This window comes from Eumetopias jubatus, unplaced genomic scaffold (assembly GCF_037043125.1).
Source record: "Eumetopias jubatus isolate StellerSeaLion01/CBP00866 unplaced genomic scaffold, mEumJub1_p1.0 scaffold_5, whole genome shotgun sequence".
Classification (NCBI taxonomy): Eukaryota; Metazoa; Chordata; class Mammalia; order Carnivora; family Otariidae; genus Eumetopias; species Eumetopias jubatus.
In genome coordinates this window covers 126,813,311-126,827,641 of record NW_028274811.1, presented here as the reverse complement: position 1 = coordinate 126,827,641, position 14,331 = coordinate 126,813,311, and the positions used below count along the sequence as shown (strand labels likewise).

The window sequence follows — 14,331 nt, the reverse complement described above, 5'->3', positions numbered from 1 at the left end:
CAATAATAGATAATAAGCTTAAATCCAAAAGGCTGTGCAATACACAGAATTTATTATCTCATGTAACAAGAAGCTCCAAGGTAAGAATCTAGGATTGGTTATCTCACAGGCTCATTGACGTTACTAAGGACTCAGCTTCCTTCTACCTTCCAACCCCAGCAAAGAAGCTTTGTCTTCATAGCCTCAAAATGGCTGACATGATTTGAGCACGACCTATGATGATCAGTGCAAGAAGACATGTCTTCTGGTGATGAAGAATGAAGAATAAAGAAACCTTCTTTATTAAAGAAATTTCTTGAATAAAGAAACCTGAAGGCACCTCCACCAAAATATTTTCCTTCAGGATTCGTTGTCCCAAAATAGGTCACGTGTCATGCATAAACCAATCACTGACAGGCGGAACTAAATGACCGTAACTAACCTAGAATAATTAGGATTTATTCTCTGAGCTAGGTAAAGATCCTTTCCTGAAGGATGGAGTTCTTAAGATAATGGGGGCTTTGGTAACACATTTGGCTGATAGGCAGTCAACCATGTCCTATACAACTTTTACCAATTATCTAATTGAATTCCTCAAGTTAACCCTTGAACATAAGTGGGAAGTTCTTGAAGCTTGTTGTTTTTTTATTTTTTAAAAATTTACTTAGCTCTTCTCTCCATATGTTGGATTAAGGCAGACCGAAATACTTCCACTGCAAAATGAACATCTGGTTTAGTGATGCACATTGAGGGCGCGATGCGGAATGTCTGAGGAGACAAAGGAAAATAGAGCAACGGATCATCATAGAATCAAATATAACTTTGAGAAAATGCACTAAGCTAAGGCTCATAAACCTTATTTTTATGACATGTCTTCTATTTCCCTCCTGGGTTGGTCTCCTCCCTCCCCAGTGCTGTACCCAGGCCATTCACCTTCTAGTCTCCTAACAATTCTGGTACCACCTGGTTCTGCGTCTCTTCCTTTTTTTTTTTTTTTTTGCCATCTGCTCACCTCCTGGTCCTTCCACCACCTTCACTGAGGTCTCGGGCACCTATCTACACCTCATTTCTGCGGTTACCGAGGGTGGCCTCCATGTCCGGGTTTACAACCCTACAAACTGGCTTCCTGATTGCCAAGACTCCCAGAACGTTCATCTCTGCTCCTCTGCATCCACCCCCGCCCCCCCTCCCCCGCACGAAGGCCAGCGCCAAGAGCCTCTTCTTCACCAGGAACAATCCAATTTCGGATTCCCACTACATCTGCCCTTTTCAGTAAAACTTCAGTCTCCTCAATCCCCCATGGGCTTCCGGACTGCGGCCCCGCTCCGCGTCTTCCTCCCACTCCCGCCCGGCCAGCCGCGTCCGGTTGCCAGTGCGCACGACTTTCCCAGCGGGCCCTCATTTCGCGCGCCCCGCACCCGCCGCCGCCGCATGCACGCAGCAGGCGCCTGCCGGGTCCGCGCCGGGGCTGAAGCGCCCCGCCCACCCCACCGTGGCCGGCGGGAAGGGTCCGAGAACGTCCCGCCGCCGGGCGGACGGACAGACGGACACCACTGCTGTTTCAGCCGCTCCAACTTCAGCTGGTCCTAAGTTTCTCTTGTCCTCCTCCTTCCCGGTTGGAAACCTTTACCCTCCCTCTCAGTTTGCTCCCCCAGCTCCCACGCCTCTCCCTCTGTGCCACAGACGACCTTGCCCCGGGCGGCTCGGAAGCTGCCAGGCAAGATCTTTCTAGAAACTCGTGTGCTCCCACCTCCAGTCTTACATCCCCGCCTGAAGCTGAGGAGGACCAGGCGTCTATCCTATGGAAGTCCGAGCCCTGGGCCCTGGAGCCGCGCCTCCCGTTGCCTCCGGGAAGCATCCCCTCCTCTCGGGCGTCCCCAGCTTCTCGGACCTCCCCTCCCGCCCCCCCCCCCCCCGTGAACAAGCTGACTTAAACCTCTGCCAATCTAAATCCAAACCACGCCAAATAAGAAGCTGTCGGCCCCACGCCCCCCACGCCCCCCTTCCAGCCACTATACAAACGCGATTGTCTCCTTTTACCCAAACTGACTCAAAAGAGGGGTTGGTGCTTGGCCTTTACTGTTCACTCTGCCCACGTCTGGTCTCTCCATACCCTGACCCACCGCAGCCCGGGAGGCCTCGGCCTCCAGCAGCCCTCCGGCGCCTCTCTGGCCTCAGCCAGGGAGCTGCTCGGTGGGGAGCCCGGTGGGGGGCATTTTTCAGCCCTCACCGTCCGGGCTGGGACGCCGCCTGGGGCGCCTGGGTCCCTCCCTCCCCTTGAACTTCGCCCCCCTCGTGCCCCCGGGGCTTGCTAACTCTCCTCGCACCCTGGGCCCTTGTCTGTCCTCCGTCTGGGCGCCTTGCTTCCCACCGGTAAAGGCGGCTGCGGCGCAGGTGTGTGGCCTGCTCCCGCGGGCTGCGTTCCCCGTGGAGACTCCCTTCCCCGGAGACGTCCTCCTCTCACCGCTGGGAGGCTGACGACTCCAAAAATCGTGACTTGGCCCCAGTTCTCTCCTCTGAGCTACCGACTTGTCTGCAGAAACAGATGTCCATAAACCCCTCAGAGGGCGCATGTTCACAGCGGCGCTCATCCTTGCCATCTCTCAACCGAGTTAGACATGAGGCTTGATCCCCGACTCTCCCTCATGCTTCGTATCCCAGTCTGTGCACTTCACCCTTCTGGAATCGTTCTCTGAATGTGCCCTTAATCCCGCTACTGCGGAGAGAGTTCAAACAGCACCATCGGCCACCCCCCTCCCGTTCACTGCCCCCAGTCTTGGCCCCTCAGGTTTACTCTCCCCAGAGGACAGACTCAGAAATCAGACTGCCTGAGCTTGGGTCCTGGTTCTGCCACTGACTAGCTGTGTGACTTGGGGAATTTACTTAACCTCTCTGTGCCTCTTTTTCTTCATCTGTAAAATTAGAGCAATAATAGTATCTATTTCATAGGCTTGTTGAGAGCATCAAATGAGTCAATGCAAAATGCCTGACAAGCATTAAGGGTTTGTATTATTACCACTCACTGCCCCAAGCCTTATGCTTCAGCCACACAGGTGAGCTTGTAGCTCTTTGCAGTCTGCCATGTTTCTACGCAAGCTTTGAGTGTTTACCTCATTGTGTAAGGCTCAGTCCGGCTAGGAAGTCTGGGCTAGGAGTCCCTTCTCTTTCTTCCTGTGATACCCCTTTTTATAGCTGTAGACGAGCTTGCTACATTGTATTCTAATTTGCTGTTTTTTTTTTTTTAAGATTTTATTTATGTCTTTGACAGAGAGACACAGGGAGAGAGGGAACACAAGCAGGGGGAGTGGGAGAGGGAGAAGCAGGCTTCCTGCGGAGCAGGGAGCCCCGACATGGGACTCGGTCCCAGGACCCTGGGATCATGACCTGAGCTGAAGGCAGACGCTTAACGACTGAGCCACCAGGCGCCCCTCATTTGCTATTACGACTGTCTTTCCTGCCAGCTCTGGGAAGGGAGGGACTGGATCTTAGTTATCATTGTAACGTTAGTTCTGGCATAGCAACAGCTGCTTAGTACCTACATGTTTTCCAGATACCTAAGAAATAACTAAGCAAGTAAACAACTGTTTCATGTTTTGATAAGTTACAGGATTTTTAATCATTAATTTGTACAGAAAAATACCTGTGACCGGGACTAGAAAAAACTCAGAGAGAATGTGCCAGCAAAAGTGCTCATTCTGGTTTTGTTTAAGGTGGTTTGATTTGGGCTGGGAGAGCTGTGAGCCTATTTCTTAACAGGGTGAGGGGAAGTTGAGGCAAAGTTACAGATAGAAGAGAACACGGTGATGTCCCCTTGAACAAAGCTGGAGAGTGTCAAGAGTCAAGGGCACAGGTCCAGGATCTACATCTGAATAGGAGAGACACTTCCCGAAGCGAATCTTCAGGAAAGTAAGAAAGAAACGGATGTGGGGCAGATGAGTTTACCCAGCGATCTTATTTAAGAGCTTCTGTGTTCTCTGAGAAGTAGGAGGCCAGAGTGTTCCCTCAACTGGAACGCAGGGCAGGAATGGAGCCAGGAAACCGGGAAGAACGACGACTATTTCAAAGGGGAAAGAAAGATGACAAAGGGCAAGGACAAATCCGGGGAGGAGCAGGAGCTACACTAAGTCTTCCATGCCTGCCCTGGAGCCGCTTAGGGCGAGGGTCCTGCTGGTGTGAGAGATCTGGGGAGAGGGCTCTCCTAGCAGCTGCCGCATGGGCCCAGAGCGCAGGGCCGCGCCTGCCTCGGACTATTCCTGGCCTTTCCAGAAAGGAGCCGGCGGACCCGGACTCTGCACAGGTGGAGGGCCCTGGGAGTGGCTGATGCTGACTTCTCATTAGGGACCCAGCCAGGGCGGTCTCCCGCCCCTCCTGCAGGGTCCCCTGGGCCTGCCAGCACTGTTAGGTTTCTCCCGACTAGAACTGCTTTCACGGGGTTAGAACTAATTCATACATGAGAGAAATTAGTCCTTGCCTGATTGTGACGACTCTACTGTGACCTCTACCGTAAATCCTCTGGTAGGTGTGCACATCTCTTATTATGCCTTGTTAGACGGTCCTCCTAGAGCGGCGGTAACGAAACCATTTGCACGCAGCGCCCCCTGGTGGCCTTCAGGCCTCACGTCACCTTTTTCATGAAAAGACCTGAGCGTTACGCCTAGAGGAAGTGGGGCTGGGTCAGGAAAAAAAAGAGACCGGCTCTGGGACATCAGGGAGACGCCTACCTAAAGGGATAGGGAAAGACCGGCCTTTCTCTTACCTGAGCAAAAATACCGCCTCTGCCAATTAGAAGCCCCATGCTCTTGCAGTCCTCATGGATTTCATTGACTTCTTCCTGGGGAAGAGGCTGGCTGCTCACCTGCAAATACATTTAAAAAATATATTTTCTATTTGGGTTCGAATTGTTAGGGACGTTATTTCCAAGAGAGGAAAAAAAAAAGCAACTCGAGCCATCAATGCCCTTCTCTCCCTCTCAATCTCTCTCTCCTCACTGTAATTGAATACAGCTATTAGAAAAATAAATCTGTTAGTTGGTGGATGGAATTTTTTGGGGGGGTGGTGTTATTAAAAGTATTTGTTTTTATCCCAATTCATCCCAAATTCCTGAAGAAAAAAATGAAGTTGAATGCAGATAGCCAGTGAATCTTGGCTCTGCTAATGGCTGTGCTGGCAATTTGGTTCTTTCCGAGCCAAATTTGGAGTCGGCTTTATTGATGTGGTAATTCTCAACTATTTACTTTGTTTTGCTCATGTAAAGGACTCATTTCAAAGTCCAGGAAATGGCTCCAAAGTTCCACAAAGGCACGAATGATCCAGGCTTTCCCTGGGCCACAGCAGGGCCCGGGCAGCTGGGGTGGGGCCTACTGTCCTCATCTCCCTCGCTTGGGGAATTTGCTCTTTCTCCCCCAAGACTTAATACTCCAGGGTTAGGAAAGGTAAGCACTTGGCCGGGGTGGGGGTGGGTGGGGGGGGGGAGGCTGAGGCTGTTTCGGGTTATCAGGCATCTGAGTTTGGTCTCTCCCTGGGGGGTCCAGACATGCCCCTACCCCTGTGGTGGCACTGGGCTGGGGGCCGGCGCCCTTTCTGTGTGTCTCCTGTCTCCCGAGACTGAGTACAGACGCCTCCCTCTGACTTAAGTCATTTCGAGTCTGACGGTGTGTCTGCATGACCTGGAGGCATTTCCAGACTACAGACATTTGGGACTCAGGCTTGGCCTATGCAATGAGAAGACCTGGGGCAGGCTGGGGCATCTGGATTGGTAAGATGCCTGGCAGGTACCCGTGTGGGAGTTATTGCTGTGATCCTGTCTTGAGCGCCACCTCTCTTCTGTGGCTCGGCTGTGGTGAGCATCGGCATGGGTCTGGCTCTCTGGTTTCACATGCATAAGGCATGACCCTGGCCCCTGGGCCGGCCCCTGCCATCCTTGTGAGGCACAGGGGGACTCCCTCCAGGGGTCCTAGCTTTGTTCTTCTCAGGGCTTCCTACCCACCCTCCCTCTAGGCTTCAGTATCCATCCCCCGCCCCCTCCACCCAACCCTTCATTCCTGCTTAAGTCTCAGGGTCCCAGCACAGAGTAAGACTGGACCTCCCGGAGACGTTCGCATTTTTGTCTGTCTTAAAGCTTCAAGATAAAGAAAATGATATTCAGACTTTTAGACTGTTAGATAATGAGGACTTGGTATGGGGGACCAGGCCAGGATCTTGTCACTGATCCTAAAATGTCATCATGCATTCCTGCTTGCCCCTGACGTTCTCATCTAGTAGACGGAGAAGACTAAAATATGACAAAATACTTGAGGTAACCTGTGAGAGCTGTAAAGTGGTCAAATACGGGGTGGGAATAGTGAGACGTCAGGGGGCACTCAGCGCCCTCTGGAAAGGTCTTCCCGGGGCAAGTTGAGTTGGTGGGGCCTTGCTGGACAGTTAGGGTCTGGACAGGTGGAGTTTGGCCTCACTCTGGACTGGGCCAGCACCATTCCTGTTCCTTTGCCCATTTTATCATCCCCTGGCCTCAACTGCTGTGACTAATTGAACATCTTGTATGCATTTCACAGAGAAAAGCAGGGCTGAAAACTCTGAGACACAGCCCCCGGGGACCGCTGCCCAGGCCCTGTGCTCAAGCCCGTGTCCCAGCTGCTTGATAATCGAGTGAGCATGTTCCTAACCGACCTCTTGGTGGGTGTTCATGTCTCTTCATGTTTACCTTTTTTTTGCGCCCCCCCCCCGTAAATCTGCATTTAAATAAAAGTAATCCATGATTATTGAGAAAAAAGCCTTAAACTGAAATGGAGGTGCATAAAGTAAAATGGAAAGTTTCCTCTCCCCCAATCTTACTCCTAGGTTCACCTCCTGTTGATAATTTCCTGTGAACCAGACACTTTTTCTATGTGTGCAAATACATCTATATGCATATTCAGAAAAATGAGTCATGCTTTATGAGGCTTTCCAATTTTTATGCTTTTCACAATTTACATTGGAATTTCCAATTCCAGTGCTTTTAACAATTTACAATATATTTTGGACATCTTTCCATGTCATTGTATTGGGACCTCATCTTCTTAAAGGTTACCTGATATTTCAGAGTTTGTTGGTAATTTGTTTAATCATCTTTGTTGGACATTTATGTTGTTTCCAATTTTTTTATGATTATAAACAATGCCACAAATATCTCTGCTCATCTATATCTTTCAAACTTCTATGAGTATTTGCTTCAGGCATATTTCTAGAAGTTGAATTGCTAGGTCAAAATGTATACATTTAAGATGTTGATGATACAGGCAAATTGCTGTCTAAAGGACTGTACCAATATATGTCCTCACCAACAGCAAAAGAGAGTTTCAATTCTGGGTTATGGTGGACAGTGTTATAGCCAAGTTCTGAGCTGTTGTAATTATGTGAACATGGTCTGAATTGTTGCAGGGACCTGAACTCAGTCAACACACACTTTTAAAGTGCTCACCATCTGCATGATTCCTGGCCTCAAAACTGTATAACTTATTTAGGAAAGTAAGATACTTCTACATGAAAACCGAATCAACAAATACATGGTTTTGAAAGATCTGTTCAAAGGAGCTTTTTAGGGAGTGGGTGCTAGAGGGATTCTCTAAGGCCTGGAGCCCCTGTGTAGGGGAGAAGCAAACAAGCTTTAGGGAGGAGGTGTGAGTTGGATCTGGAAAAGGGCTAGGATTTCCACGGGTAGATGCAGACAGGAGAGTACTGTGGTCCATGGTTGGGGAAAAGTTTGAGTGGCATTGGATGTAGGGAAGTGAATGGCCTTGAGTGGACTTTGACTGGAACTAAGGAATCGGTGAGCTGGGATGTAAAGCTGGGTGGTCTGCCTTCAGAGCCCATGTTTAACACGACCAAACGGCAGAACTCGTTCAACAGATACTACTTGATAGCCTGTTTTATTTTTTTCCATCACACGGTTTGCACACCTTTCTTATCAAACATATAACTATGTCAATTGTGGGATGGATGTCCCACAATTTAGCTTGTACTGTATCAGTGGCCATGTGGGAGGATGCTGATGTCTACGGGTGACGGGTGAAGTCCTGATGAACAATTTGTTCATGTGTCCGTAAGCAGGCAGCAGCTGGGTTTGGAACAGCGGGAAAGAGAAGAGCCACACCTCTCTCACTGGGTTTTCCTCTGTGGAGTCTGGACCTTGAAGTGTAGATACCTTTGGGGGAACGCTGAGGGTAAGTATTTGTGGCTTGTGAGCCAGAGGGGCCCAGTCTCATGTTACTCTTATTTTGCTCTTGTCTTCCCTTAGCTTTAAAATCTTGTTTAAACATTCCAGCTTTGTATTGACTCTGCTGTGTGGCATTAACAGAAGAGTCTTATATCCATGGTCTGGTCTGAGTCCTAAACTAATTGAGCATCCACCCTCCTAAGCTAGGACGCTGTGTTAAGACCAAATAGCAAGAAACCACTGAAGAGAAAGTTGAACAAGAGTTCGGGTGAAGGGGTTAGTCTGACTTTTCACCCTGCGGCCAAGATTCTCCCCCTGTTGCTCCTCTCAGCGGGTCTAGGCTTTGCTTTTATGGAGGAGAGGGACATGGGCTGCACGGGCAGCCGTGGAGACACAGGGGAGGGTTGGAGAGATGTGGCAGAGAAAGGATCAACTGGACTTGGCACTAGAGACAAGGGAGGGAAGGAGTTACAGGCTGTTTTCTGGTCTGGAGGCTGGGTCATTGGGAGAACAGTGGAGGGTGAGAAACAGAAACAGTGAACTAGGAGGAATAACTGGTTTGGGGGAAAATGCCAAGTTCAATTGTTGTCATATTGAGTTTGAGGCCACAGTGGGAAATGTTATCGGAAAGCCACACCCTGCCTGGTTACTTGGGAGATGGAAAAATATTCACAAACAAACTCAAAATCCTATAGATCCTTAATGTCCTCACCCCAAACCATCATCACAACGCTCTCCTGGTCGTCTCCCTTACTTCCATGAGCGCTCTGGGCTGCCTGCCGCTCTCCAGATAACTTCCTCCTCTCCCCATATGTCTAATTCTAAATATTCAGTCATCAGCAATGTTCTTCGCCTTGAGTGGCAGGAAAAACATCAGCTCCCTGTTCCAAATGCCCTCCCTCACTTCTCCAGAACTCTTGATGACCTGCTAGTGTTTGGCACTCCCTGCTTATCTTGGCTGAGCTTGGTGTGTTCTCTCCCTGAGAATGAATGAAGTGACCTTGTAGCTCATGCTTCCTCCTTTAATTCTTCCCGATCCCAAGAAGTCACAGAGAGCGCAGCAGATCAGAACCTACCTTATCCTTCACCATTTCTATTCCTATCATGAGGCCTTTGCCTCGGACATCTCCGACAATCTCAAACTCATCCCGCAGCTCAGCAAACTTCTGCAGCATGTAGGTGCCAACTTCTTGACAGTTTTCCTGTAGCTTTTCTTCTTTAATCACCTGTTTAGAGAAAGTCCCAAATGGTCTTGCATTAAAAAAAAAAAAAAAAGTTCTAATATTGACTGAGAAACACAGAGAGGTAAATGTGTATGACCTTCTTTACAGAAACTTGACCAGACACATGGAACCCAAAGTGTAATGTGACCATGCCCTGTACTACAAAAAGCTTTGCTGTAAGGGGAAAAAAGAGGCTTGGTATAGGGGATACTTTCCCCAAACCGTCCTCATCTTCAGGGGTGATCAAAAATTTAGGAAAGAATAAAAGACATGTCTCAGTGCAGTCTGTGACACAGACGCCATGGTCTTGAGGTTCATTATTGCCAGGCTTGGCGGAGAGGAGGATACAGGGGTGAAGAAGACAAATGATCTGGGGGAAGACCTGTCACTGATTCTCACCCTACTGGGAACTTACTGACCTATGTGGAGCAGCCAGACACAGACTGTCACTGCCCAGGTGTTCCACCATGGGGCCGTGGCCTCGCGAGCTGAGTGAAGCCCTGGGTGGGCCCAGAACCAGGGCCCTGAAGATACAAAAAAATTCTCACCTACTTCCGCTCATGGCAGAGACCTGTGATTTTTGTCTACTACATACAAATCTACTACATTTAGATTTAGCTGATAATAATTGCATGGCTTCATGATTTAAGACCTGTTTGTTCACCTAAATCCTCTCTACCTGGTAGAGGTGACACAACGCTTAAAAAAAAGCTGCCAATGTCTATAAAATGAAGTAAATGACACATTCCTCCCCTCGCTTTTCATTTTGTGATTTTTATCATATTTGAAGATACTTTTTAATCAGCAAGGGAAGCTTTTACTCACTTATTTTTATTTAAAAATGCTCAAAATTTTTTGAATAGGTGAATCATGTGCCTCGTTCAAAAATCAGCATGTATAAACGTGTATGCAGTAGAACGATCCTCGTTGACCCCTGTCCCCCAAGCTGCCAAGTTTCCCGCCCCACAAACAACCACGGTGAGTCGTCTCGGGGGCATTCTTCCAGTAATACCCTGCACTTACTTAAGCAAATGCTCTTATGCACATTAGCAACGGCATTGAACAGAGGACACACCAGGGAAATTCAGGGACTGGGGCTGAACAACAGCTGAATTACCTCATTGGTCTCACTGAACTCAGTTTCTCTTTATGACTGGACAACAAAAGGAAGGAAGAATGTTAAAGGACAGGCCAAAATTAACCTGAATTCAAGGGTAGCAGTTGGTGACTCTCCATCACATACCACTCAAATAAAAAAGAAATTTCAGTGCTCCCAGCTAGCGACCTTTCCTTCTATTTCCCACACATAAGAGGTTTATTATAAATTCTTTTGTGTCTAATGCTTCAAACACCCAAACTAGATCTTTAAAAAGGGGTGAAGGGGCAGAATAATAACGGGAAATCTAACTTAAATTCGTGCCCTGGTAATTACCTCTTCACTTTAATAATGTGATGTGATAGAGGTTGGATAATGTGCGTGTGGTTTCGAAGTAGCCATTCTGTGAAATGAGGGATGTTAACATCGCTGCTGGAACATACCTCGAGCACCGCTGACCCAATGGCACAGGCCATGGGGTTCCCTCCGAAGGTGTTGAAGTGAAAAACGCGTTTAGCCAGAGACTTGGCAATCTCTAGGAGGAGAAAATAAAAGGTGGATAGAGAGTGAGACATTCCTATCTATAATCTCCCATCGCACCATTTGAATTATATTGACTTTTGTGTTGTATTCATAATATATTTCATGGCATCGTATCCAGTTCATTCTTCATTCACCAGAGAATGGATGTTATGGATGGAATTAAGTGTCTCCCTGCCCTGCTGGACCCCTCTTTAGATGTTGAAGCCCTACTCCCAATGTGAATGTATTTGGAGATGGGGCCTTTAGGGAAGTAATTAAGGTTAAATGAAGTCACAAGGGTAGGGCCCTTATAAGACTGCTGTCTTTCTAAGAAGAAAAAGAAACACTAGAGCTCTCTCTCTGAGGAAAAGGACATGTACGGATGCAGCAAGAAGTTGGCCATCTGCAAGAGAGATCTCACCAGAAACCAACTTTGCTGGCACCTTGATCTCGGACTTCCAGCTTCCAGAACCATGAGAAAATAAATATCTGCCGTTTAAGCCGCCCAGCACGTGGTGTCTTGATATGGTAGCCCTAGCTGACTGATCCACTCATCCAGTGGCTAAGGAAAAATTGCTTATTCACTCAATGAGAAGTGTGATAACAAACTCTTTAATGTGTTGTGTGAATTGAAAAGTACCTTAACATTGGATTTATGGGATTTTTACATGGGACCTCCATTAGTTTACCTTTTTTTCTGTACTGGGACTAAGAAGGAAATACTTTTTTTAAAAAAGATCACATCAAGGATTTAGTAATATAATTTCTGGATTGTTTCAGGGTGAGCATATATTTGGTTCATATAGTTCACTTTTTACATCCACATTTTAGTACCTGTAACAGAAACTTAGCATGTCTGATTCCATATTGCTTCATTTTCCCTTGTTGTGACCTATAGCTTAGAAACTTCTGCATGTATGCAGACATGTTAATCACTGAAGGAATTTTGCTTACAGCTGAGATTTACAAATTTTTTTTTTTTTTTTTTTTTTTTTTTTTTTTTACCTGAAACCTGTATCACTTGAGGAGATAAGGAAGTACAGATAGAAATGCTGGTGCTATGGTTAAGATTTACAGGAACGACAGGACCAGATTCCTGTAGGCAAAGATCAACTGACCAAGGACAAAGAAGTTACAAGACCTTTCTCAGATGTCTACAAACATTGGTCCCCTTTGTCTCCAACCCCGTCATGCTTCCCCCTTTTGCTAACAAGCAAGGAGTTTGGACTTCCTGCCCAGGGGAGATGCTTCTTCAGGGTGATCGTCTGCCATCTCCTCAGTTTGCTGGCTTTTCTGACCCCAATATCTTGGCTCTCAAATTATTGGCCTGTCATGTGGAGAGCAGAAGGAGCTTGGACTCAGTAACATATCTTTATTCATTCAATAAAAACACTAAATATCAGAGCACTTAATTATCCTTTCGTATCTCTAAAGTATGCTCACTACTGGTGGGAAGAACAAAACAATTTAGAGATTTTTAATGATAAATTGTCCATAAAAATCATTTTCTGTAAAACCTCACTAAAACTGGAAATAGGGTTTCTGCTTATGTTCATTTGATAGAATATTCTGGCTAAGTGAGATATATTGTCTTGGGCTGTTTTGTTGACGAGACAGAAGCAGAGAAAACTGTCCACTCTGGACCCTGCATATTGGAATAGCAAAACCAAGTAAGAGTCTCCTTCAGAATGTGATTCCCTTGGAAATTTCACGGTTAGCTTCAGGTTGGTTAAAAAAGATCTCTTTTGTGGGTTTTGTTTTTGTGGCACAATTTCCTATACCTTGTTGGAGGGTGAGAACCCTGCATTGCATTATGGGTGTAGGAGAAGTACTCTTCCCTGCAGCAAGAGCAAAAAGGGCTGGCTGTCTCCCATCTCTTCCACAATCTGGCAGACCGTTTCTCTTTATCATTGCTTAAGAAATGCACATATAGTTCCCATCACTGTCTTCAACCCACACAAGTTCCAAAATATCTGTTTTCTACCATCACTGATGCAAGAGGCCCAGAAGCAAATGCAACTTGCCTGTTGGCCCTACCTGGAGTTGTCACCACTGCTGCCATGGGAAAGCCATTCCCAATCCCTTTAGCCATGGTGACAATGTCTGGCAGGATGCCATGGGTTTGGAAGCCCCAGAAATGAGAGCCCAGCCTTCCAAATCCTGTCTGCACCTGATGGAAACAAATCCCAAATCATTGGAAACCTTTCAAGAAATGATGGCTTTTCTGACTGTGATCGCCTCCCTTTCCTCGACCCTTCCTCTTCCATACCATCAGGGCTCGTCATCAGTATTGCCATCTTTGTACAATCATGGACACAGCACTTAATCTGTGGCTGAGCTTTTATTTCTTCTTCTTCTTCTTTTTTTTTTTCTTTTGTTTTTGTGGCTGAGCTTTTAGTTACCAGAAACCATTTACTAGCTTTGTGGGATTTTGGATATATTCATGAAGTCCTCTGAACCTATGTTAACTCTGTTAAGTGGAAATAGCAATAGCAATATGTCACAGGGCTGCTGTGAGGGTCATAAGTAATGCACATAAAAGGAACATTCTGGTTAGCAATCCTTAATAAGGATCTCCAGTGAGTAAGGGAGCAAGGGAGAAGCTGCTTCTGTCTGGCTGGACGAAGGAGTCACAGGGAGTGGATTGGGGCTGGTATGGCTGCCACCTGGCCCACATAGGCTAGTCACTCTCTTCCCTGTGATCTCCTTTCCTTCCTGAGAATTATGTCCTGAGATGATCCAGTTAAGCCAGTTAAATCAGGATTGAACTAAGTCAACTTTAGTTTATTTGTGCATGCTTTTTGCCCTCTTTCTAGAAGACACTCTCCCTGCTTCTTTATCTCACTAACTCCTCTTGTCCTTCAAAACATAGCTTCATCATCATTTGGTCTAAGAGCTTCCTGAGTCCTAGTAAGGCTCCCCCTTGAGGACCCTAGGCATGCTGCCATCAGAACCTCTCGTCTTGGACTACTGTCACCACTGCATGTGTCCGATGACAGGGACTGTATCTTACTCCTCTCTTTCTCCACAACACCTGGCAAAGTGCCTGATAAAAGTCAGAATTTAGCAAGTAGAATGAATACAGAAGCAGCCGAAGTGCCTAACTGAATAAAGCCACACAGACATTTCTACACAAATTGCTGCCAGAGCCTTTCTGGTAAAATCTCCTTGAAATAGTAACAGTGGGGCATACCTTATAGAATTGTTATTATATATACCTTATAGATAGTTCTAGCAATTCTTATCTTCCCTTAAGTCATTAGGACAATCCTTCTTAAGGTCCCCCTGTGTTAGGTAGTTTCTAATTATGTCCTTGAAAG

At 47.0% G+C, this 14,331-nt stretch overlaps 1 protein-coding gene across 5 annotated transcripts in view; it reads right to left on the bottom strand.

Annotated features, from left to right (window-relative positions):
• Positions 1–639: 639 nt before the first annotated feature.
• The window catches only part of AGXT2 (alanine--glyoxylate aminotransferase 2), a 32,823-nt gene continuing 19,131 nt past the window's right edge, over positions 640–14,331 (bottom strand). For 4 of the 5 annotated variants that reach the window (XM_028098072.2, XM_088023711.1, XM_088023709.1 and 1 more), the window contains 5 exons: positions 13,049–13,181; positions 10,933–11,024; positions 9,247–9,396; positions 4,736–4,834; positions 640–747 (listed from right to left, as the gene is read on the bottom strand). In XM_028098072.2, coding sequence (XP_027953873.1) covers positions 640–747; positions 4,736–4,834; positions 9,247–9,396; positions 10,933–11,024; positions 13,049–13,181 — 582 coding nt within the window. The remainder of the gene's footprint in view (positions 748–4,735; positions 4,835–9,246; positions 9,397–10,932; positions 11,025–13,048; positions 13,182–14,331) is intronic. The other variant, XM_028098074.2, reaches the window with a different exon arrangement.